Source organism: Trichoplusia ni, chromosome 3 (assembly GCF_003590095.1).
Source record: "Trichoplusia ni isolate ovarian cell line Hi5 chromosome 3, tn1, whole genome shotgun sequence".
Taxonomy (NCBI): Eukaryota; Metazoa; Arthropoda; class Insecta; order Lepidoptera; family Noctuidae; genus Trichoplusia; species Trichoplusia ni.
The window spans coordinates 16045505-16073239 of NC_039480.1; the positions used below are offsets into that span (position 1 = coordinate 16045505).

The window sequence follows — 27735 nt, forward strand, 5'->3', positions numbered from 1 at the left end:
TACCTCGTATTTTTAAGAATCTAAATCACAGTTATTCACACAATACACAAATCATTAATGTAGAGTAAAGAAAACAACAATTGTACCTAACATTAAAGTCCTCCAATAAAGTTTTAAATAAAATATGAAGATTCGATTTATGAGCAATAAATAAAAATGGTACAAAACACATGCATTATTATTAATCGGTCGACAATGCTTTCAATTAGGATAAACAAGAAAGCAATTACCTTTTTATCTATGTTTGATCTTTGATTTTCAATCAGATCAGTAAGAAATCCAATAAAATTGATTTTTCGTGTTTTTAATGCTATCACTGTTGGTCACATTATATCTGTCAAAATTACAATGACATTGACAATCAGTTGACTGATATTCAGTTACAGTAGTAGTTGGGAGGTTTTGCTCTTGTAGAATAGATAGTTTGTTGTGCTCTCAGATCTGTGACCTTCATTAAAATAGCATCAATTAATTAAAAACCGTGTATTGAGTGCCATAGCAGCATGTGTGTTTAAAATATTATTTATAATTAATTAATAAAAAATATGAATCTATGAAGTGTTAGTTGGTAAGTCTTTTATTATTTCATATTCGGCAAGTGATTACTGCGACGAAAATAATCCAGTTTTTTCATTCGCATCAGTGTCTAATAATAAGTAATAGTGCTGAAGAACACTATATGTATTTAGTAGCATATTAAACACGAAACACATAGTAAATCAGGTGAACAACTAGAGAAAGACTGCAACAAAAGAAAAAATAATGCCGGTATAAATGCGCCGCATAAACCGTTCTTCTATATATATCACTTTAATAAGAAAATAATAATATTAAAAAAATATATTCTTATTAGACTGGTAAAAAAATCTTGAGTATGTCTTTATTTTTTTAAGAAATAAAATTTCCCTATATTTACAAGTGTAACAACTGCCTTAAATCATATTGACCACTGGTTTTCTGTGATGTTCCACAATTAATTATGTTTTAGACTCGAAAGTGTTGATAATGTTACTATGCATTAATAGTATGTAATATAAAGTTAATTCAAAATAGTTTGATTCTCTTAAATTCTGATATATTTGGTGTGTTTTCTATGGCTTTATAAGGTTGTCCTAATAAGTAATTGAAGGAAAACAACAAGTCAATGTATTATTATATTATTTTGTGTTAACTTAACAATATCCTTCTAGATGACTGACTCATGGCACAATGTCATCCTTTGATAAACTGAAGCTACTCATTTGGAAGAATTTCCTCCTTCAAAGAAGGCACAAATGGCAAACTATATTCGAGATAGCATCACCTGTAATATTCTCTCTGTTCCTAATACTGACAAGATGCTTAGTCGATCCAAAATCGAAACCAGATGTCAGCTATCCACCATTTGCCCCAACATACTTCAATATGACTGGACGAAATTTGTAAGTTTTTTCTTAGTCTTTTATTAATTACTAAAATGCCTATTTCTTGATGGATATGCTATTATTTTGTTGATAATATTTTAGAGGCAATCTCACCACAGCAAAAACAGGAACTCTGGCCTTCTCACCTGACAATGAACTGACTAGAACTGTAACTAGGAATGCCATCACTATGGTGGCTGATGAAAACTTCCTAATACTCCTGGCCTACCTATTCGACTCAGACATGCCTAAGCCTAAAGGTTTTAAGAACGCTAAAGAAATGGAATTAGCTCTGACCCAACCAAATGTTATGAACCAAATACTTGTTGGGATTCAATTTGATGACAGTATGGCTAGTAAGTAAATTATACAATGTATGTTTTTGTCTACTTTGTATGTGTGAAATGTCGTGTATATTACAGTAAAAAACGTATTTCAGATGCCACTGAATGGCCTGATGATATTAAGGTAACTCTGAGGTTCCCGGCGGTTATGAGAACGCCGATGGTAGAACATCCGTTGAGGGCAAGCTGGAGAACGAATTTGTTGTACCCGTTGTTCCCGCGACCTGGCCCCCGCGACCCCGACGACATGTATGGCGGGAAGACACCAGGTTCAATTCATTTCCATTTTTGTCGACAACATTTTTCATTAGTCATCCACTTAAGTGACTAACATAACAATTTATTTATTCATACTTGTTTCGGTAATTACTTGCCCATTTGTTTCGTATGTTCTTTATTATTTGTTAGGTAATTAAAAAAACAATTTGAATTTAGATATAAAATGTATACAAGCATAATTATTCATTCATATCATTTGTTATTAGCGTAAATTATAAAAGGAAGAAAGATTTTATATACTAAATAGATGTCCGACAGTTACATCTAAGTGAAAACTCCTTTTTATTTTTACTGCCGAAAAAATACAAATTGAAAAAGAATCTTCATGTTTTTCACGAAGTAATCTTGAATATTTCATCACTTTCGGTCGTCGCACGGAGAGAGTATTCTTACGTATTCGAAATGTAGGCTTTATCAGACATTCGAAATAATGAATGAAAATACTAAGATAAGGGCCACTTAGTATCTACGTCATAACTTTGCGTATTGTGACGTCATGCGACATTTTGATTGAGTCGTCGTAAATCACTAAATTCTAAAACTCTGTACGTGATAATACCGCAATGTGGACATAATATTTTTCATTGATCTAGTTAGCGGTAAAAAATAGAGTCGACATTACGTAACAGTACTAAACAAGGCAATAAAAATGTTGTAATGTACAAAAAACATTATGTTCATGATAATTGATAACACAAACCCGCCTATTTATTAAATGATGCTGCTGTTTCACGTATCTGCAGTGTGTACGATTCAAGGTTAAACTATTTAAACAAAAAAAAAACATTGACCTAATACCAGCATCACAAGCGAATTTAATAAAACAAGCACAAAAACGTCCCGAAAACATGAGGTTTTAATTACCTATTATACGACTACAGGGCCTAAAATGGCGCTCTTTCTATGTCGTCATCAACGAATATATTACAACAAGCATACAAGGAGTTTGATTTCATGCGTAATTTTAGGCTCTAATCCTACTTTGGTTTGTTTCGAATAAGGTATTTGACAAAATTGTAGTTCGTCAGACAGATTTCTAAGAAATATTGGATACGTACTTTCTCTTTTATCTCGTGAACAAAAAAATTATGTGATGCAGTGATTTAAAATCTCGCATGACGTCATTTACTAGTAGGCGCGCTTACTATAATATAATAGCAAGTGATGCTACAAGCCCCCACTAGCATTCGTTCCTTTAAATAAGTACTAATTTTTTTTGGAACTATATCTGACGGACCAAATAGATTTCGTAGAATAGATTTCGATAGTAAAATACCTGCTACTTATATTTAAGTTATTACACAGTCTCACAGTTTTACTGGTTTCATCTGAATACCGTATTTATATGCGCATGCTCTGACCTCCAAAATATTTTTAGGCTATTCCCCGGAAATGTTCCTAGCAGTCCAGCATGCTATATCGCAAGAAATCATAAAACAGAAGGCTGGGAAACCGATCAACACTAAAGTGTATTTACAACGTCTACCTCAACTGGCGTACAGAGAGGACCAACTGCTGGCCGCGCTCGAGAGATTCATATCGATGATCATCATGCTCTGTTTCGCGTATACCTTCGTCAATACCGTCAGAGTTGTTACCTTTGAAAAAGAACTGCAATTAAAGGTACATAATCTATATTATCTCTCTGTATTAGAGCTAAATAGCTGGCGTCATCGTACTCATGTCTTGAAACTAAAAATCATAGTTTATCAATATTTGATAACCTGATTCTCGAAGAAGGCTATTAGACTATTTAATATCATGTTACTCACTTATATTAGGGGAGTCAAAAGTTACATTCAACGCCCAAATGTCTTTTTTTATTTACATTTTTTAATTACTCAGAACTCTGTAAGTACAAGTTATCGTATACAAATCAATATCTGTATGTTGGCAGGAAACAATGACAATAATGGGTCTTCCGTCGTGGCTGCACTGGTTGGCATGGTTCATTAAACAGTTTTCATTCCTATTGATATCTGTTATACTCATTGTAATATTATTTAAGGTAAGTTCCAAGTCAGAGGTATTTAAAATAGTAGATAGTATTTTTTTGTCTTGTCACACACCAACCTTTCTACCCTTCTAACAAAAAACTGTTTCGACAATTGCTCACGATGATTGAAAACGCTTGAATACGAATGTATGGAGATCACAAGTCAAACTGTATAATGTATTTATTATTCAAAACAAAAACAACAAAAAATTTCCTTTTCGAAGCCCGTGAAAAATAACTTTCGAGGGTTTCTGTTAACGCTTGTAGAATGTAGAATTGTATGATTGTAGAAATGCAAATTAGCAAGAGGGCTGTTCTCTGAAATAAAAATATAAATGTAATGTAATGTAATGTTCTATTAAGATTTAAAAAAAAAACGACTCCCGCACTAAGGAATTCGATCCTTGTGTCGCGGGGGGTTTACAAACATACAACTCACATGCACAAAGACACCCAGACTCAGAACAAGCATTCGTGGATCACACAAATGCTTGTCCTACGCGGGGATCGAACCCGCGACACGACGCGCACAGTGGCTTTGGCGTGGTGACCTCAACCACTCGGCCATCCCTGCAGCCAAAGTATCAAAGTCATCGAGACAGAATTTACGTCAATGGCCTAATGGTTTCTGAGAATAAAGTAGAATGATGAACTCCATATCAGGTATGTCATCATTATGCATTCATTCAGATCATTACGCCTTTAATCGAGATTGTTTATGGTTAATGAGCACACATGAATGAAACCTTGTTTTAAGTAATCTCAACTTATTACCTTTAGATACTGTTATAATTTGATTGCACGGATAGCAGAGTAGTTGAGGTAACCACGCGAAGACTCACTGAACGCGACGTGTCGCGGGTTTGATCCACGTAGGACAAGCGTTTATAAAATCCACTTTGTGCATGTGATTTGAATGTTTGTGAAACCGCCTGGAAACAGGGATCAAATTACTTAATGTGTGAGCGGTTTAAGAAAAGTAAACGAATAGAACTTAAAAATATATATGCTAGATTAAGTCAAAATTAAAAAAAAATCGATTGATACCTGTTTTAAGATGTGATCTTAAGTCCTGCTGACATTTATAATTAAAATTCATGTTACAATTTTAGATACCATTCAACCATACGGTGGCTGGCGACGGATACTCAGTCCTAACGTTTACACCATGGACAGTTTTGTTTTTCTTTATGGTGTTATTCGTTATCGCTTCATTAGCGTTCTCTTTTATGATCAGCGTATTCTTTTCTCGAGGTAAGTTATTTTTTTATACATATTTTGCTTTCAAAATTTCGTTTAACCAGCCCCCTGGCAGGAGACCAAAGTGATGTGTACTAAAATAACATTCAAAAATAGTAAATACTTCTTGTTTTCCAATCGTCCGGTGGTGATTCGAATCTGGCGAATGATACGCGAGATTCGTACGAACAGCTAAATTGTCGTGTCCTTGGGTCGATACGATCAATACAGAACAAAACAATTATTGAAACTGTAATTTAATCGCTTCTAGTGGAAAACGTCACATTGGTTTAGTACTGTCTGGTTATTACGCATACATTTTTTATGTTTCGTAGCCAACACCGCTGCATCGTTTATGGGCCTAGCGTGGTTCTCAGCGTACTCTATATTCATGCTCACACAAGTACTCTACGAAGATATAAGTCTGACAACAAAACTAGTACTAAGTTTGATATCTAATACGGCGATGGGATATGCTTTCCAAATGATCATTATGTGCGAGGGAACTTCCAGAGGTAAGTTGATACAGCCATCACTTTTTATTTAGATTTACTGGCCGTGATTTGAAATAAACGTTTGGACCTTGGCTCAAATCGCAGACCCTAACTATTAAACAATTATTACTTTTCATCTATAATGTCCCTTTGATTTGAAATAGCAGATATAATTGTTTTGAAACTATATCAAATATGCTCTGTCATCAAAGAACAGCCTGTAAAACCGACAATCAACATGACAAAGAAGGAAATTACTTATTTAAGCGTTTCTTCGTCGCCTTGAAAGGTTTACGATAGGTCGGATATGAATTTCAGTTCACATTCAAGTGACTTTCATTTGATTTTATCATTGCATGTTTTCAACTTGACTTTTTCTTCGAATACATCGATCTAAATCAAAAGTCATTTATATTCAGATTAAGCTACAAAGTCACACTTTTTGAATGTAAACCTACACTAAACAGCACCCAGATTCTCCTGCCCTTGACCGCTTCACATTAAATATTTTTGTGTACCAGTTTTAAATCCCGTATGCCGTTCTTATTTTTAAACTTTTCATTTATTTTTTAGGCCTACAATGGAACGAATTCTTCACTCCTGTTTCCTACCACGACCAACTCCAGCCGGGCCACATCGCTCTAATGCTTATTCTCGACACAATATTATACATGCTCATTGCCATGTATGTGGAGAAAATAAGGCCCGGCCTGTACGGAGTGCCACTGCCTTGGTACTTCCCGGTCACGAAAAGCTTTTGGCGACCGAACAAGCACAAAGTTGAAGGTCAGTGAACTTGTTTAGAACTGAATAAAATACGAACGGGTATGTAAGTGCGTTTTTGAAGCTTGATATGTTGTGTAACGAATTCTATATATAGAGTTTCGTTTAGCCCGACATCAATATTTCAAGGGCAAGCAGTTTTCACGGAATCTCTTGAACATTGTTTACAAATGCTCGCGAAGTTTGTTGGTAACGTGTGACGCGTTTGCTGTTCCGTTTATTTCCGATTGTCTGGAACAAAACTAGGAAGTTTATAGTCCGAAATTAAGAACTCGATAAAAAAATATAGAACGAAAGTTATGACAACAAGATGTCTGCGTAACATTTCGCCATGGTTTTATTGTATCTCATCCAATATTTATGCTTATGAAACTCCTATAATACATTATTCGTACTAAAGTCCAATATGTTATTGCGGTCAAGATCGTTAAAGTTGTATTTGTACGCATACAGCTTAAACCGGTTAATTGATCCATTCTTGAATTCAAGTAGTTATAAAAGTTTTTGTTGCTAACGGGTGTCAAAAGTCAATCCAAAAATAGTAACTTCCTTAATAAACATTCACGTAAAAAAGTTTCGACTTAATTAATGCGGCAAAAGTAAGACGCATTGAATTAAAAAAAAAGAATAGAACCATAGCTTCGAAAATGTCAGATTTTCGTAAAATACATGTTTATTTAGAAAAGATCTGAATAAAATATAATTTAAAAATCTGTTCCATGTATTCTGATAAATAAATAATGTAATCGATCATAAAAATCTAAATATATAAATATCCTTCAGTCGATCGGTGTTTTATAAATTTCTTGTCGGTCTCAAAATTGGGTCGATGTGTATAAATTACTTCTTGATATACATAATTTATTAGAACGTCATACATTTTCATTATAACTATTAATTGAAATGAAACATTTGTATATTGTTTATTTTTATCAGTTGCCATGGTTACGGGACCTTGAGAAACGGTAGCAAAATTGTTGATAAGAAAGTAATACGAAATGTGGCATTTCCTACTATTTTTATTTCCTGTAGTAATGTTGTACCACCTGGAACTATTTCATTGTTACACTCGTAATATGCATGTTCCATTAATTCTGCTCTGGCCATTGTTTTCCTGACAACATGTACGATTGAAGCCCTGTTTTCCATGATTTTTGCAATCTAATGTATGTTCTTTATGATAACAATTATATTTTCTGTATACAACAACGGTCTCGGTCATAGACACAATGGTTAAACAATGACATTGCTCATATTATGACTCATGGGCAAGAAAAGAACATTAGGTTTATTTTTTAGAATACCAAGTATTAAGTAAAAGACACTGATATATTGCAGAGCCTATTATTAGACGGTCGCTTAAACACCCACTCCAATATTGATTAATCTATTCGATTTGAACTTTAAACTTCATATGCCCACGAATGCCAATGACTAACATCCATTGTTCATTTTGTTATCAGTATGATGAGTAGATTTCCTGTTTTAGACGCGACTAGGAGGTACTCTAAAGACCTGGAGTACAATGCTGCGCTGCTCAAGGTCGTACATGATGAAGAGCCAAAAGGTGTGTCGACGGGCGTCAATATACAGGTAGGTGACATAATGCGGGTTTCCCCCTAGATTTCTTGTCACACACATACTCTGAACTTATAGTTCATCGGCCTAGCCTTTTTTCCTACTATGTTGGGGTCGGCTTCCAGTCTAACCGGATTCAGCTAAGTACCTGCCAGCGTTTTACAAGGAGCGATTGCCTATCTGACCTCCTTAACCCAGTTACCTGGGCAACGCGATACCCCTTACAGCCGGGACCCACAATTAACGTGCCTTCCGAAACACGGAGGAACTTGTTATGACAAATATGGTCACCCATCTACGAACCAACCGCGTCAAACGTAGCTTAACCTGCGATCGCACTCACTTATGCAGTTATGGCTTAGCCACGAGCTTCAACTCTTATACTACTCTGCTCTAAACTCATCAAACAAGGAAAGTCTACTATAATTTTTTGTCATCAATTCACCCAAGGATACCTGTCATGACATCATAAGTAATTTCGTATTGCGTGTTCTACCTTACCTAATTCACAATTTTGTCGTTAGCATCCAAAAACGACATTATCGAATTACCCTTGGAATTTCGTCAAGTTTTCGACATTAAGATTACGTCTATTAAACATTTATGCTTCCCTACATTTTCTGTGTTTCGGAATGAACGGATGAATGTAAAAATGTGGGAGTGTCTTATCTCTCGGGTCGTGTCGGATTGCCGTCATATCTGGCTATAAAAGTAGGGGAATGGAGAGTGCATCTGCTTTGCGCTCATTGTACATGGCTGGAAGCAAGTGATTGAGTATGTTTTAACATTTCTCAGGGTAGTCAGGTAAAAATGTCGACACCAGCGTTCTCAAAAACATACGTGTAAACGAGATGATATACCCTACTTGATGATTTTATTTCAATTAATTTAAGTTGACACTAGCTGAAACGTCGTGGCTGGAAGTCAGTCAAGGACGTTATAATTTTTAACTATAACCTCCATACATCCAACCTTAATGACTACGATACTAAGAAATGTTTCCCTTTCAGAATCTGACAAAAATATACAAGGGCCGTAAAAAAGTCGTCGATAACTTGAACCTAAGGATGTATGAAAACGAGATTACTGTTTTACTGGGTCATAACGGAGCAGGGAAAACTACCACCATATCGATGCTTACAGGTTATTATCTATTTCTATTATAGTTTTATGTCTTGTAATAAGAACAGTCGGCAACAGAAGTTGGTTATAGCATACCAAATGTGTACTTATTCATAATGTTGCTTCACGTGTCGCAATTAAGTCTGATTTAACTACTATGTATCAAACCTATTTAGCTTTATAATTCATTTTGAGTATTTACGAATCGCGTCTAAACAAGACTTGAATTTCTCCACGATATTAAAAATGGTGCACGAAAGCAAAAAGTATTCGTACCCCTTGATCACCACCTATAGACTCACTCTTTACATGCCACCGATATGGCACAAAATGTCATAAAGCGTTATGACTGCATAGATACAACAGTCATCTATTAAAAGTGTTTTGTTACAATGACTTTATTGGTATATCAAGCCTATTTTCGTATTTGACAGCTCAAAAGCAATTCGGATTGTCTCCCGACTTTTGTTGCTAACCTACCTAGTTTATACTTTAAACTCGTGTTAAATTTTGTCCGTATACTTATCTAGTTTAATGTTCATCACGACTTCCCTGAAATTTTCCTAACACGGGAGGTCATTAGAGCGCGAAATTTGTTAACTACCAGAGTTTAAATTCGGGAAGATTCCAATTTTCGTTAGGATAAGGTTCAGTTGCTAAGGTTTTCGACGTGTCTGTATGTTGATGTCTTTTGTCACTGTTTAAGTAATCACTGAATAAGTTTGAATACACGTATGCATCGATGTCTGTATTTTTGCCGATCCCGTTAGATATGTTAAGATCGCGTATTGAGAATAGTCAATAGCATAAATCTTCTAGGGAACTTTATAGCTTTTTCATTTTACCAAGCATAATTTAAAATTTTAAGTATTATTTTTTATAATATTGCTTCGGAATAGTAACCTCCCTTCCACGTGTTTTATTGCTAGCATATTTTTACCTGCTGAGGTCTTGTTGAAGAAGTGTGAACCTACACAGAACAGATATTCTTTGTACTTAATTTTAAGTCTACCACGTTAACAAACTTTTTTTAAACCTCCATAAGTACCCAAAACAAATAATCCCGATGTTAAAATTGTACGTAAAAAATGAACGAATAAATAACTTTAAAATATACAGTGACAAACAAAATCATTCGTAGAGTAGAGATTGTGTAAAACAAGTGACTAACGCCCGTGTCAACGTTCGGGCTTCACTAAGTTACGAGTCGCGTGCTAAACAACTGCCCAATTAAAGCCACTTTACTGTAGTAATGATACTTTGACTCGTCTGATTGCATCGTTCATTGAAATGTATGTGTCTAACGCTGATACTATATTCAGATTTATGTACCGTCACTAAATCCGTCGTTTATTTTTTGATTTAAGTTTTAGTATTTTAGTGTCGCTAGATAAAAATAGGACAGTGACTTCAATCTCATTGTTTTTCCTTTAATATCAGATTTCTTCTGACGTATTTATGATTGTTTTTCTTTTATTATAATCTTTTCTTTACATTAACTTACACATACATTGACTTAAACAAACTTCTTATTTTAACAAAACTGTTTCTTCACAATTTATTGTAAGATCGTTCTTATTAAGATATTATGCTAGGTATTAATTTTCGCATGCCTACAGAAGGCGAGATATGCTAAGTATATTATTTTCTTATACCACCTTTTGCATTTACCATGTCTCTGCGAATAAAGATTTTCATTTTCATTTTTAAACCTTACGTTACGTTGTACAGGAATGGTGCCCCCAACTTCAGGGACAGCGTTTATCAACGGGTACAATATAGTGCATGAAACCGGCTTAGCTCGTAAGTCACTGGGCATATGCCCGCAACACAACGTGCTTTTCCCAGACCTCACGGTCGCCGAACACATCATATTTTATTCAAGATTAAAAGGGGTACCGAAATGTAAATTGAATGAAGAAGTCGATCATTTCGTCAAACTATTGGATTTGGAACAGAAGGTTAGTATGTTATGTAAATTGTCTTGTTTTTTTCTATCTAAGATGACGTCCACGTGTTTTTTTGCTTGCATGTTTGACCTTTGTATCTACTTATATAATGACTTCGCAGAATTATTGCAAGCCAGTTAAGAGTTAATAAGAATGATATATTTCTATAATCGTTATAGGTACTTAACGTTATTATGATAAATGTTTCCATAACTTAGTACTAAGGTGGAAAAAATGAACAGGTAAATTATGAAAGAGGAATATATTCACAATGTTGTAAAGACATGCTTTAATGTTCCTACCCAGCTTAGTACCTATCCTGAGATTAATGTCCTTACAAAAACGGTCGTATATTTTACACTAAAATGTCTCCTGTAAAAAAAAGTGAGCATAAACACGCCAATTTTCAATTTTCATTCTTCAGTAATTTTTGTTTACTGAAGAATGAAAATTGAAAATTGGCGTGCTTAGGATATGATACTTATAAGGATGTAATTACATTTTATTTGATTTTATTAATATCTATTTATTAATATTATTAAGTATGTTTTCCTTGTCAGCGTGACGTGACGTCGAACAAGTTGTCCGGGGGTCAGAAGCGTCGTCTATCCGTGGGGGCTGCGATGTGCGGCAACTCGCGCGTAGTACTACTCGACGAGCCGACGTCCGGCCTTGACCCGGCCGCCCGCCGCGCGCTCTGGGACCTACTGCAAAAGGAAAAGAAAGGTTCGTTAACATAATTCTATGCCTTGAATATTTCAACTGAAAATAACAGGCTGATGTTCCGTTATTTCAAGGTTTTTGTCGTAATCAAAGAAATTTATTGTAATCTCAGTCAGATTTTTTTGGTTTTGTTTTAGTAACGGAGGAAAATAATCGTTTTCAGTAAATTTGTTCATCATTGGCCTAGCCTGTTCCCAACTATGTTCGGGTCGGCTACCAGTCTAACCGGTTTCAGCTAAGTACCAGTGTTTTACAAGGAGCGACTGCCTATCTGACCTCCTGCCTATCCAACCCTGTTACCTGGGCAACACTCTACCCCTTGGTTAGACTGGTTGTCAGACTTTTTCAAGCTTCTTACTATGTACCTGTAAAGACTGTCAAAGATGTAGGAATAACAGCCGAGACCCACAATTTAACGTTCCTTCCGAAACACGGAGGAACTCGTTATTACAAAGATGGTCACCCATCTACGGACCATCCGCGTCAAGCATAGCGTAACCTGTGATCGATTCACTTATGCGGTTATAGCTTAGCCACGAGCTCCTCGCAGCTCCTTTCAGTAAATTTGTTATTTTCAGAATTTCACACCACTATAAACAGATGATATTATAAATAGAATTGAAATCGATTTTATACAAGCCAGTCGGTATTGATCCGGTATTCTTCAAAACACTAAAATTTTCCACTATTAATATTAAGTGTCTCATAAGTCATTGCTCAATAGAGCTTACGCTTTTATAATAATTGCGACCAATGACCTAGCATTCCATCCATTGCGAGCCTTTGAAGAGAACCATTTGACATGACTCGTAGCGAAGTATTTGTCAACAACATTACAACCTTCTTGCTATGTAGGTGTAGGTGTAGGTTTAAGAGGACGAAATATGATACTTTCCGTTTTTATGGGTAAAAGCTAGAGATACTCTAAGTGGTACGTGAAGTGTATCACTTGTCTAAGGTACAAATATACGTATAATAAGAAAGGTTCTGAAGTTCAGTCAGGGGTACCTATTACTAAAAGTTTTACGATATTTATTCGGTCCGTTCATATATCACCAGGCTAGCAGGCATTAACCGCGATAGTTCGTTGACATTAACTATTTCCATAATTCTATTGCCACTAAAGCAGCAAATACAGAATAAATAAACACGTTAGAGACAACAACTGCCAGACAAGAAATTAGTGCGGCAGTGATTCGCAATTGACGAGTTTTTACTCATGTAAAATGTTTACCTGTGTTTTTGCCTACCTTAAAAACGAAGAAAAAAAGGTCATGTTGTGTATTCATAGTATTTTGGTACTCAGGTCGAACTATGTTAATCACAACACACTTTATGGACGAAGCGGATGTTCTCGGCGATCGCATAGCCATTATGTCCGGAGGTCGGCTACAGTGTATCGGCACGCCATACTTCCTCAAAAAACATTACGGCATTGGGTATAAAATGACCATCGTGAAAGGAGAGAATTGCGTCGCTGATCATGTGACTAAATTCTTCAAAAACTACGTGCCTGATATTAAAGAAAATACTAATATTGGTAAGTGAAAGGTAACATTTTTATATGTTGTAATAGCAGCCTAAACAGCTCTTAGGCTTGTCGTATTGATCTGAGGACCTGCTACCACGTATTATACAAAACAATACATGGCGTAGAGAGGCATCTCTCTTTCATACCCGCTATAATATTACATTAAGACGTAGCAGTAGGCCCCTGTTCTGAAAACAAATGAAAAATATTTACATTAAACATTTAATAGGAACTTTATATAACCATATAAACTCAAAGAATGTTATTAGAATACTTTCTAAATAAGAAACTACTTGAATCTCATAAGCCTAGTTTATTACTTTCGAATTGACTATTTTTTATTTTTAACTATGAGTTCGTTGCCCGTTTTTGCTTGCCAAGGTCGCATATTTTTAGTTCTTCAAGCGGTATAAAATGGAGTGAATTTTCAGGTTCTGAATTAACATATATATTGCCGAGTGACCATGTTAGCAAATTCCCGGATATGCTGAAAGAATTTGAGGCGAAGAAAGAATCGTTGAACGTTTCTAGCTATGGACTATCAATCACCAGTTTGGAAGAAGTTTTTATGAAGTAGGTGCTTCTTTTATTAGTTTTATAGTAGGTATTCTATGGCAAGATTCCAATCATATGTATTTTTTTAATAGGGCAGGTGCAGAAGATTTGGAGGCAACATCTGCGAAGAAAACTCGAACTGCCAATGAATACAATGACGTTGCTGTGGTACCTATTGAAAATGATCAATGTTCTTGTAAGTGCATACAGTGAGCTATTAAGCTTCTCCACTTTTATTTATACGTATTGTATGGATAACACTAAGTCTGTTATTCTCATTTCCAGCGTATAGCGAACCTATCCAAAAAGTACGCGGAGTGAAACTTTTGAGGAACCACATTAAGGCAATGTTCCTGAAACTGGCCTATAACACTATGAGAAACAAACTGACCACCCTCATACAGTTCGTGACGCCGATAATTAACATAACAATATCTGTAATTATCTCAAGGTCTTGGAAGTTTTTATCACAATTGCCGCCGTTGAAGTTAAGTTTGGAAAGCGGATTCCCGACGACTCAGACACTCATGTCACAAGTCGGTGTCACTGATGGTAGCATAGAGGCTAAAAGTATGATGGCGTATAAGGATTATTTTAAAACATCGACGTATCCGGGAATGGGGCTAACAGACCTAGGAACCTCAGACTTAGGGAAGTTTTATTTGAAAATGGTGAGTTCATTTTTCTCGGATACATTGACAACTACAAAGATTAAATGGGACTCGTGAACGCCAACTTTTAGAACCTATTTAATGTCACCATGATTTATTTATTTAAATGCAGTCTTATTATTACACTAGTCCATCAAGAGTTATGCAATCAAATTGATTCCAAGGATAACTGTTATTGTATTATATTATGAAGTGACTGAATTACGAAGATGTTTCATAAACATTCAAGTTAAATACATAGAAACGCCCAGATTCCTGTGTGTGTCGTAATGTATCGCGGGATCGAACCCGCGGTACGTCGCACTCGGGGGCTTCGGCGTGGAGACCTATAACACTCGGCTATCCCTGCCGTCAGAAGTTAGAAATTTAAAAGATTACTGATTATTTTAAAATCTTCTTTCACAATAGAGTGCAGCTGATCTAGCTCGCGTGAGGTATGAGCTATTGACTGGCGCGACGTTTGGCAAGGGAAACATCACGGCCTGGTTCAGTAACTATGGTTACCACGACTCGGCGATTTCGCTTGCGCTCGTCAACAATGCAATCCTCGGCGCTTTGTCGCCCGGGAGCACGTTGAGTATTGTCAATCATCCTCTACCGTACTCCATAGAGCATTTGGTAAGTCGAACTTTTTATTTATTTATGCATTAATATTATTAAATACACATTACGCATTGTTTGTCCGCGATGGACTCCTAAACTGCTTAATCAATTTTCAAAATCTTCAAAACCAATCTTAATCAAATTAAGACACCGTGTGCAATTTGATCCAACTATTTTGTAAAGACTTTTTTTTCTTTATAATGAAAGGTAGGAATGCTTGATTTAATTAATTTTTGTCTTTGATTTACGTAATATGTAAAATATTTTTTTCTAAAACCAAATATAAAATTGATGTATGTTCCAATTAAGACAAAGAAAAATGCCTTTTAAATAATCATCAGATCGACCTAAGATCAAATGGTCTGAGTTGTCCAATTGAGTATAAATGGTTTGGTTATTTAAATTAAACTGCGGCGCGCGGCGGTGCAGATGGCCTATTAGACCAGACAGTTGTCGTTACTCATTCAATGTAGATATTTTGATAGACCTTTTTAATAAGTTACAATTAACAGATGATTGACGGATGAAGTTTGTTGAAACATTTAATTTGTATGATTTTTTTCTTACTTTCCCCCAACGCTCTCTAGTCTCAAACTAAGCATAGCTTGTATTATGAATACTAGATAATTAATAAACGTACTTGGATATTTCTAAATTCATACATCATCATCATCATCATCATCTCAGCCTATAGCAGTCCACTGCTGGACATAGGCCTCTCCATATTTTCTCCAGCGCGACCGGTTCACTTCATACATATCATAGATAAATTACGCCCATACACAGAACAAATTATCGTTCTCATCACATAAACATTTGTCCTGTGTGGAATCGAATCTATTACCTCCGGAATAGCAGTCAGGGCCCCTAACCACTAGACTTGACTAGACCATCAATAGTCGTTAATACATCATTATTCATTTGTTTTAGGTAAAAGTTATGGCTTCTGGCAGCAGTATGGGATTTCAGTTCGCATTTAACATCGGCTTTTGTATGGCTTTCGTGACGGCGTTTTTGGTACTGTTTCCTATTAAGGTAAGCAATAGCAATATTATTATTACATAATCTTACGAGTTACACTAATAAAATTATCAAGGAGTTCACAGGCACAAACGAATTTTTAGGGTATTTTCGGTTTTGGTTGAAAATCAATTAACATTGCTCACTCAGCAAGACAATTTTTGTTCACTTGCTTGTTGCTTACTGGAAAATAATTCGCACTGTTAATTAATATTCAACTTTATATCAACCCCGATACAAGTGGCATTGCTTTGAAAGCACTTGAATATTAACATAATATATACTTGCTTTCTCCTATTATTTAATAAAATCCTCCCACTTACAGAAATTTAATCTTTGCCTCGCGTGGAGTTTCACAAACATTCAAGTCACAACACAAAGACACCCTGACAGTTTTCTATAATTTTGCAAATAAATAGTTACTTATCCTTTCTGTGGTACCAGGAGCGCATAAGCGGCGCGAAGCTCCTCCAGCGCGTGTCCGGAGTGCGGCCGGCGGTCATGTGGGTGACGGCGCTCGTGTGGGACTGGCTCTGGTTGTTCCTCGTCTATCTGTGCATCATACTGACTCTAGCTTGCTTCCAAGAGAGCACGCTGTCCACGCCTACTGAGTTAGGTTTGTTGACTTTTTAATTTGTTACCAGAAGAAACATATTATGTTGCATAATGTTTATTGATTGTAATATGCAGCAAACAAAGTGTGGCGGATATTAGTTACTGAAAAGCATTAACAACCTATTTTTAAAGCTTCCTAAACATAAAATGATGTTAACTTCTTCTTTCTTCAGCCTCTTGACCAGGCAACTCTTAGGGTTTTTTAAATTTTCACCATGAACTGAAGGAGCCACTCGCTAATGAAAGGCAAACTAAAAGCAAACACAACACAACTTAAATAAAAAATGCTTGTTTTTGTTTCGGGCCTTTTTCTTGGATGAGTAGGTAATCATCAAATGACTCCTTCCGCTTTGGGTTGAGCATGTCGGATGCTGAATGACTTAAACGCTAAATATTATGTCCATTGCCCTTCCTTGCCTTAATAAAACACGGATAGGTGTACAATAGTGTACATACTCTATAGTTCAAATAAGGTTATTTATCACTTTACAGGCAGAGTACTTCTAGTCCTCATGGTGTTCTCAATAGCGACAATACCATTACATTACCTCGCATCGTTCTTCTTCGACGCGGCCGCTACCGGCTTCTCAAAAATGTGCTTTATGAACATTTTTACTGGTAAGCATACAACTACTTTTATTATTGAAATGATTATGACCAATAGCTTATTAAAAATTGTTTCACATAATACAATCATGTCATTTTATTACAATATATTAATAGCTGTTGAACATTGAAAAAAAAAATTAAATTAAATTAATTCAGTCGCCGTTGTACGCATATGTGAATAATATTATCATAAGTTAATGTGATTTTAAGATTATTTTGTGTTATAATTTACTTATAAAAGTTTATAATTTTAAATTCAATGAGTACAACAATTACACGTGAATAATAAATTACTTAACAAAATACTGTTTACGCTGACATTGCACTCTGGCACTTAAACATTGCAGTCTTATCTTATTTTATTGTTGTAGATCTGAGAATGATATTATTTTGCATATAATTGAGAAGAACCTTGAGCCGACATAATTAATGAATTAATTTGTTTTATATTATCAGGTTGCATGCCATTTTTAATCACCGAATTATTGAGATTACCAGAAGTAGGCAGTCCGTTTTACGCTCATCTGTTCGACTGGATTTTTTCTCCGTTGCCTATTTACTGCATCAGTAGAAGTTTCAGGTAAATTACTTTTTTTATTTATTTATGATTGGAACTTACTGTAACATAAAAATGCTTTTAATATTTGATTGAGTGGTTAGTTCACCACGCCAAACCCACTGCGCTTGATTTGTCGTGAGTTCGGTCCATGCATAGGACAAGTGTTTGTGTGATCCACGCATGTTTTTCGGGATCCTGGGTATAAATGTGATTTAAATGTTTGCGAAACCCCAGCAAAACAAGAATTAAAACACCTTCGCTCGGGAGTCGTTAAAAAAATACTCTTGATAAGGCGTTTACGATATTGTCGGTAGCTTTCGACTCAAAAATACTATTTGCATATCTAATGCCAAATCATGTTCAGAGAAAAAGAATCACTGTTGAAAGATTAATTCTACACCTTATACGCGATAGTTCAATTATCATTCAAAGTTCAAGAAAATTATCAAGCAAAATACGTTCATATTGTCTGCCTAGCATCTCTACTAAGCCAACGAAAGTCTACAGGCTAGGTAACAATCCTCTCCTTACTACAGGGACATGAGCGTGTCAGCGTTCTCTCTGCTCGCGTGCGACGGCCTCTGCCACCAGCTGAACATCGACAACTGCACTCGTCACACCATCTGTCACAAGCTCAACCTCTCCGTGTGTTGTAGTAAGTGAGTTTTGTGAGTGCGTGTTATGTACTGGTGTTTCGTAGATAGATCAATGTGACGAGAAATTCTTAGATATACTTTAAAAAAGGTTTTATCACTCTAAACTGTGTATGTGTCACTAAGACTACAGTAAGTATAAAAATAGAGATATGAAATGTGAATTTAGAGTTTGCACTTTGCTTATGTAATATGTTTTTTGTTCGTTGTATGTTTGTTAACAAATTAGTTTTTATCTTATGAAATGAGATAACTGTGCTTCTAAACTTAAAACCAAAATATTTCCAAATTAAAGTGTCCCAAATAAAGATTCCTCTTTTATATACCTATTCCGATTTTGAAGACTAGATCGAAGTTTCGTTTTGTGTCAGAATTATCAACCCCCAAAATATCTACTTAGCACTGTAAACCATACTATACACGGTGATTTTTAGTCGTCTTACAAAAGCAGCCCAGTTCATGTATCCGACGTAAAATACCCTTAGGCGCGATTATTATTTTTTTATCATCAACAAGATAATAAGTACGAAGAAAATTAAACAAGAGAAATCTGAAATATACTCTTAAAAATGATAAAATTGCCGCCGCCCGCGCCCCTCACCATTGTTACAAGGCTCGGACCGCGCTCGCAACAGAGCTGTGTTTCTAAAAAACTTCGAATTGCATCATAATATTGAATAAAAAATGTTTTTTTTTTTTCAAATCTCATAAATACCTATTTTTTTTTATCATGAACGTGTTCTAGTCATTGGATACATGAACTGGGCTGCTTTTGTAAGACGACTAAAAAATCACGGTGTATAAAGAATACTATATCACTACCACAAATACCACAATCACCATGGGTACGACATGCTGCGAGGTCAATACCCAATAGAAAAAGGCTGAGGTAAAGTCAGCGCCAAAAGTCGATGAACAGAATCAACTTTACAAAACACCTGTTCACAATAAAATGCCATAGGCTATAGACGCAACTAGGAAACAAAATAGCCTGTACCTTAGAAATTTTCAAAAGTCGTTAAACACGAGTATTTAAAAAGTCGCTGTACACCATAAATCCAAACGTCGCGGCTGTCGCGGACTGTACATGCATGTGCTTTCGATGTTTCCAAAACTCTTGCAAAACAATGGTTAGTTGCCTTAAATTTAAGCAGTAGACGTGATTACAACCTCTTTCTTACCAAATTCAGCTAGATTTGCACAGGAATAATACTGTTCATTTATATTACAGTCGACGACGACCCGTTTATGAAATGGGATGAGCCCGGCATCGGCAGATACCTGTTCATGATGAGCGTAGTCGGCATCATAGCCTTCACTATACTGCTTATCAAGGAATATGAGCTGCTTAACAAGGTAACTTATAAGATAATAAGGTTGAAATTTGCTTGAACTTTTTATTTTTACTGACAGCAAAATAGTCCACGAATTCTGTAAGATCTACAAGGCGTATCAACTCAACAATACGACATTAGTTAGAGTTGGAGCATCCAGAGTTATGACACTAACATAGTCATTAAAATAGAAAGCATTTTTTATTTTATTTAACTATACTCTTGAATTTCACCGAAATTTGCTAAATATCTAAGTTGTAGACTTCGCTAAACAATTATTTTAATTTGTGAATTGGATTACGTTAATTGCCTTTTGTTGCTAACCAACCATAATACATTTCACAAATACTTAGTCATATGACTATTCTAACGATACATATTTGTTGTAAAAGGTGTTCTACAAGTCAAGTACCAAAGCAACGCCGGCTATAGCTGGTGAGGACAGCGACGTGGCGGCCGAGCGCAGCCTCGTTGAGAACATGTCTCGAACTCACATACCGAGCCACAGCCTCGTGTGCAAGGACCTCACTAAGTTCTACAAGCATTTCCTAGCAGTCAATAGGATTTCGTTTGGTTAGTATTTATAATTCAAAGAAAATTTAATTGTAAAAGTATTCTGATTGATGTAGAAGTCGATGCCGCTCTTCGAACATGCTTTAACATCAAATTTTAACAAAATTACCTAACTATAAGCCCTCATTTAAAATCCAATAATGAGACTATATAATATCTAACATTCTATGGCGTTAACTCCAAGGCCAGGACGAAAACATAAAAGCAAATAATTTCTCTACTTATTTATCAATTTATTATTTTTTGTATCGATCTATTGCAAATCAAACTGTGGCTACTTACATGAAAATTATCTAAAACCCAGAGTCTCAATAACATCATTTTTATTGACCATTTGTAGCTTTTTACAAATTATGCTACAATTTAAAACTACCCTATCATGTGTCCGCATTTGCAACTGTTTCTGAAAAAATATTTTTAATTTTCATTCACTTTTTAAACGTGTGTCAAGTAATGTAAGGTATTTAGTTGTTAATTTGTTATGTTCAATGATATATTCAGTGAGTATAACTGGTTTGGTAAGCCGTTGTAATGAAAGTAAAACAAGCACATGTACCCCAGCGGTGCACAAGGCGGAGTGTTTCGGGCTGCTGGGCGTGAACGGCGCGGGCAAGACGAGCACGTTCCGCATGCTCACGGGCGACGCGCACATCTCCGCAGGGGACGCCTTCGTGCACGGACTGCCCATCAAGACGCAGCTGCAGGACGTCTACAAGTGCATCGGTTAGTGAGCATATGAAGATTTATACCCCCGTTTTTATAAACTTACCTTTCTTGTTTGTTTGTTCCGATTGGATTTTAGTAACTCAATTTTGAGGAACTTCCCGATAAGCTAGCAGGCTGAAATTTACAGGGTAGCTTCAAACCAATGCAATTTACAATAATGAAAACTGCTGCTGCTGGACCGATTTTGATTCAAAATTCAATAGAGTGACATTTAAAAACGTGGGTTTTTAGATGTTTTTAGTCTATTAATTTCTTAGTTTAAACGCTAGTTTCAAAGACTTGTTCTTTTTTAATATTTGAATCGAGTACATGACTCGCAATTAAGAAAGGGTTAAATGATAACGCGCTTTTTTCAGTCCATTGAAATACATGCAAGCCAGCTCTTTGACTAATGGGATGATAAATCTATAAAATGAGATATCATGTGCCTATGAATGTTAAATTCGTATGAAAATATTTATACATTGTCACCTTCATATTACAGGTTATTGCCCTCAGTTCGACGCGTTGTTCGACAACCTGACAGGTCGCGAGACATTGCGCGTGTTCTGTCTTCTCCGCGGTATTCCCGTGAGGGAGGGCAACGCGCGAGCCATGCGCCTTGCTGAGGCACTCGGATTTACTAGGCACTATGATAAGAAGGTATAGTATACTCAATTATACTTTATGTCAATGAATTAAGATTCATTTTTAACTGACTTTAGAAAGGATATCAGTTCTGCAGTCATAAGTATAGCTATAAATCGTATATGATATTTTATGTCAAAGGAATATGGTTTATTTTCACACGTGAAGCGATATTTCTGCAATAACTGATGGTTAGCATCGAGAAATTTGTGACTGTTGATTTTCATAATAGAGTTCTGGAATTAAGTACATTGATTATAATAATGATCGATCTGCAATTAATTGTTTGCTATCGTATTAGGTACATGAATGTAGCGGAGGAACTAAAAGAAAAATCAGCACAGCAGTTGCGCTGTTGGGAGATGCACCTTTAATATTCCTAGATGAACCTACCACAGGTAAACATTCTGCGTACGCTAAGATAATATCACAATAAACATCACTGTAACTTATTTTTAATAATATTGTTTTAACAACAGAACCTAAAATAATTGACAGCATTTTTAAGTTAAATAAAAAGAGAATCAACAATATCGTTTCATTAAAACAAAAAATACAAAATACGGACGAATTGAGAACCTCGCTGCTGTTGAAAAAATACATGTTTTCAGTTATCCACTAAGTAAATTCATTCACGTCCCTCCTTTCTTAAGTCCGTACCTTATCAAGCCGTCAGGAAGCGATGCATAATTACTAACTAGCTACACCCCACTTCCCACCTTTCTTCTACCTACAACCTACCAAATATGAAGCCTAAAGCCTACTTACACATTGTCCCAGGCATGGACCCCGCCTCCAAGCGTTTAGTGTGGAGCTGCATAAGCGAGGCGGTGTTGTCGGGCCGCAGCGTCGTGCTGACGTCACACAGTATGGAGGAGTGCGAGGCGCTGTGCTCGCGACTCACCGTCATGGTCAACGGACGGTTCTACTGCCTCGGGCCGTTGCAACACTTGAAGAATAAGTTCTCGCAAGGTTGGCGTCTAAAGGCTTTTGTATCGAAACATGCCGCAATTTTATTTTTGTCGATAACATCGAAAGTCAATTAACGCTGCAAATGCAGAAGATTTTTTTTTATTTTGAACCTTATGTCATTGCACATAGGGTTGATTTTCAGTTCACAGGGAAAAATATATTTACGCTGTCTTTTGACATAAGTCAATTTACATTTTCAAAATATTGCTTAGTGTAATTTTGATTATGTACACAAAGTGTTCGCAAATCACTGATACATGTAATTTATATTTCAGGTTATACGTTGATAGTGAAATGCAAAACCGGCGCCGACAGGGATACAGACGTAATCAATATAAATCAATACATAACGGAGAACTTCAACAATGCCAGATTAATGTAAGAATTTTACACTATTTATTTAGACACCACGTCTTAGAATATTAAAGAAATTTAGATGTAGTTACATAAGTACATGCTGTGTGTGATCGAACCTGTAACCTTGTACATAATAACATATACTTGGAACCACAAGGCCTTAATGATTGTGAAAATAACTGGTTAATTGACGTACTATTAGTAATTGTTTTTATAGTAGTTGTCAAATGAATACCTATCACAGTTTATGAGATACAACCTGATAGTACATAAAGTTCTGTTTTAACCCTTTCGCTACAAAACCCAAAAAAACTGACAATTGGTATTTTGTTACAGTGAATCATACCTCGGTATAAGTACATACTACCTGAGCGACGTTGGCCTGCCTTGGTGGAAGGTGTTCGCAGTTATGGAGGAAGCCCGAACCCAGTTCCCGATCGAAGACTACTCCGTCTCGCAGACCACGTTGGAACAGGTTTTCTTAACGTTCACACGACAACAGGGCGTGGCGGAATCCTGAGGTATATTACACGAATTTTAATTACATCAGGGTAAACAGCTGATAATCGGATATGTATTGAATCTCTTTAGTAATCGACGATAGAATATATAATACTGGTTGTTACGCTCCAGAAGACATCTAGTTTTTTGATGACATTAGAAAATAGACTCTGAAGGTATGAGTATAAAGTGCATAATTGTTTGAACATCGTGGCCTAGAGCAAACGCAAGTTTTTTACCTTGGTCAAGTATGAATAAGCTTTCAACCAACGTGTTTAAAGTCTATTTTCGAGTGACATAAAAAGTCCTCTCCTGTTTGTTTAAGATCTCGAAGGTTATGCGGACTTTTAAACTATCGCCGATTAATTAATATTACGTGAAAATCCAAAGATCCGGTTGAATAACGTCGTATCTGCGACTATACATAGTACTTAATATGTATTTATATGAATATTAAAACGACGTAACTATTTTGTATGTGGATTTAACTTATAGATAATATATTCCAAGTGTATCGTTAAATGTTGATGTTTATGTGTTTGAGAACTATATACTCAATGCGTACAATGTGTATTCAATGCAATAGTTTTAATAGGAACAATTTGTAATTGTATTGACGTTGATTTGTGTACTACGTACTAAACTTGCTGTGATTCAATCTTATTTACTGCCCATTCATCATCAGTTGCCTCTAACATCTATTACAGATGATTCAGACAGCAGCCGTGTATTTTTTTTTGTTTTGGCAACTTGCGCTGTCAACGCAATATTGTTATAAAAATATGGCAGCTATTCTAACAGCTATGATTTTTTAAATGTGAGTTTATTTGTTAGCATCCTATATTCATTGCTCAGTCTGCTGGTCTAGTGGTTGGAGGCCCTGACTGCTAAGCGAAAGGTCGTGGGTTCGATTTCTACCCAGGACAGATATTCGTACTATGAGCACGACCATTTTACTCTTAATACAAACTTTTTTATTTTATTTATTTGCTTACTTTGACACTAGATGGCGTTGTGTGAAACTTGCGTAATATTATATTTATTTTAAGTTTTCTTTGTATACCTTCTTCAACCTGTGATTTAAAGGGTGAGGTCGTGAGAACTCAAGTCCATAGTACATATAATCAATGTTTGTTCATAAGATGATATTGAAATAATGAATGTCGATTAGCTAAACTGAATTTCAACGTAAGCTCCTCATTGTACTTAACCAACCATCATGTAATAATTGAATCTCCATATTTAAATCTGAAAGTCTACTTTTGACCTGCATTTGTTCAAAATTTCAAGACGCGCTTCTAAACCGTCGTTTCTGACGTCACTTGTTAGCAATATAGATGAAAATCGCACGTTATGAAAAGTGCATGTTAGTTTGTACCATAACACTTCGCAAGTTATAAATGTATTTGCATTGCCTGCTTTCGCACATATGGACACAAAAAAAAAAAAAAAGTGACTCACCGTGGTCACCTCGTGGACTATAATTAGCCAACCTGTCAAAAAGTTCAACTCAACGCAGACAGGGAATATACACATATTTTGGGACTCGGCTGTCTTCATCGAACGGTCGCTTTTAGATAGGTAAACTAAATATCCACCATCGTCATTCCACTCAGATCTGAACACGTTATTACAAATCTCAAGTTGACATCTCAAATATTTTTCTGATATACGTTTAATTTAAGTTAATAGTACAACCTAGACAAATATACAACGTAGTTTCTGGAGTAAATAGTTCAAATATTTTATTTTTAATTTTAAACTTAAGTACTCTGCCAGCCATGAGCCATAATATATGTTTTTTTTAATTAGAATTTAATCTGTGACCGCGTTTACACACACCATAATATTATTTTTCGGTTCCATCGCAGCTGATACGCGTATTTATCCAACTATGTAAGCCGCCTTGTCTGTTTGGGGCCTAAAATAAAGAAAACACGAATCTATTTGATACTCAGTATTACATCAAATATAAATTGTGGCTGTAATAAGTTAGAACCTCCGTTGAAAATAAATACAGAAAAACGTGTACGTCAATACCTTTTCTTTAGAAAAAGTTGGCTAAGATTTAACACTGTCAGTATTGTCACAGAGTAATTTAAAAATATAATGTTAACAGTTTATTACAAATTACAGGCCATGCTTAAGTAAATGCAATTCTATTTATAGAGGAAATAATACTATTCAAATTTGTAAAAGTATACCTGAGTCAAATGTTTTGGGTACGTTTAAAATTGAATGGTGCTTATCTTTGTAGATAAATTTCATGACGCATACTCAACTCACATGGTTGAGCTAGTTTCGTATAATTAATTAATTAATGGAAACAATATGATCGAATTATAAACGCTAGTGATGTATTAAATACTCACAAAATTGCAATATAACTTAAAACTTTTTGGTAGCGAATATCTGTGTTAATATATTTTTATCTCAACTATTTTTCTGTACTATACCAAAGCTTTTTTTGCTGTCATAATTGATATGGTAAAAAGTAATTACCAACAATAAATCTCATACATCAAGTTTCTATGGAGTAACCTTGCCAATAGATCGTATTTTTTTTTATTAAACTACGTAATTTAAATATTAAAATAGAGTAAATTTATACAGTTTTAATACATGTTTAATCTGTCGATGTTAGCGAACACTACTTATAACACTAAACCTATTTTTAAACTGACTTCTTAGTTCAGACGACTGTACCTTTTACCTCGATACTTAAGGCTCAAAAGCCACTTACTATACAAACGAATGATAAAGACGGTGCTTTTATTTAAATAAGCTTAAAAGTATTTACGTTTCTATTTTGCCAGTGCACTGGCATTTGTCTTTTGCGTCACTACTTTTTTCACGCTTGCTTATTATGAATACTTCTCGTGATGAGCCTATGAAGTATAAACACGTTGGCCATTGAAAAAGCGCCCCAATTTTATGAGTATTAGTGATAATTATTGTACAAGATATGAATTTGTGTGATATGATTTGTGATCTATTGTTATTTGATATGCGATTAAATATTCATTTAGGAAAACTCGTGTACGCTGTTAGGCAAAGGCCATATACAGTGTATTTTATTTTTAATTTTGTTAGTACAAGTTCCTCTGAATGTAAAGTATTATATGTAATCCCTACGCAACGCAACTCATAGCATATTATTAAAGATATTATTTATTATTTTTACGCTTGAAAAGTAAAAAAAAATGTTTATAATTTACGCAACATTCTGGCTTTAAAGTATTGCTTACCTCTCGATGTTTTGTATATTGTATTTGATAAGAATGGTGTTTGTATTGTGTACCTAGTGTTTTAGACAATTTTTAATAAAATTTAAGGACATTCTATATACTTGTTATTATTTATGTACCTATAACTTGCAACCCTGCTTGTTTGTGTTACGTAAGACTAAACAAATTGTGTAGATTGATCAAGAGATTTATTTAGAAACAAGAAACCTGCGACCTTGGAGACATGCAGTCGATTATAAGACCGCGTTGAAAGTACCTGTTCTGTTATAGGTGATAAAATACTTTTAGACATTATAATATATTTTGCAAGGTTATCGGTTCCATGAGTAAAACCACGTATGTATTTATCACAAACGTCATTTTATTTAAATAGCCATATTTTTAAATACACTTTTTTTATTACAAATAATGCCTAAGTATTACTTTTTGGTATAAAAACATGAAGGTTTTAAATTTACTACTTATATTTAATTGCAGGCGCATGCGAAGCGCTTGAGCATATAATTTATTCCTATTAATGACAATATTTTTTCACTAGGTAACATACATAGGACTCCTTGGGATACAATTATTACATATACACATTATTTACAATTATTTTACAGTACAAATCGTTATTTAGGTAAAAAATATACTTTTCAAGTTGCCTATTAAATCCAAGTTGATGGTTG

At 35.3% G+C, this 27735-nt stretch overlaps 1 protein-coding gene across 1 annotated transcript; it reads left to right on the forward strand.

The window, feature by feature from the left end:
* Window positions 1–369: 369 nt before the first annotated feature.
* LOC113492148 (ATP-binding cassette sub-family A member 1) lies at window positions 370–27160 on the forward strand. Its single transcript, XM_026869484.1, has 31 exons — window positions 370–568; window positions 1191–1421; window positions 1506–1759; window positions 1843–2016; window positions 3405–3649; window positions 3924–4034; window positions 5135–5276; window positions 5597–5776; window positions 6329–6541; window positions 8028–8131; window positions 9127–9259; window positions 10970–11199; window positions 11748–11913; window positions 13217–13450; window positions 13873–14014; window positions 14089–14192; window positions 14282–14667; window positions 15076–15285; window positions 16201–16305; window positions 16735–16906; window positions 17398–17523; window positions 17971–18094; window positions 18610–18728; window positions 19958–20082; window positions 20453–20633; window positions 21195–21356; window positions 21844–22001; window positions 22288–22384; window positions 22767–22958; window positions 23234–23336; window positions 23652–27160. Exons 2-31 carry the CDS (start codon window positions 1210–1212, stop codon window positions 23833–23835), a joined length of 5088 nt encoding a protein of 1695 aa, XP_026725285.1. The 5' UTR covers window positions 370–568; window positions 1191–1209; the 3' UTR covers window positions 23836–27160.
* The last annotated feature ends 575 nt before the right edge of the window (window positions 27161–27735 follow it).

Excerpts from the sequence above, each read along its gene's own strand:
- LOC113492148 (XM_026869484.1), top strand. The coding sequence starts at position 1,210 with ATGTCATCCTTTGATAAACTGAAGCTACTCATTTGGAAGAATTTCCTC. Across the intron at positions 6,542-8,027 it reads GAACAAGCACAAAGTTGAAG|ACGCGACTAGGAGGTACTCT; the intron begins GTCAGTGAACTT and ends TTCCTGTTTTAG. Across the intron at positions 13,451-13,872 it reads TAAAGAAAATACTAATATTG|GTTCTGAATTAACATATATA; the intron begins GTAAGTGAAAGG and ends GTGAATTTTCAG.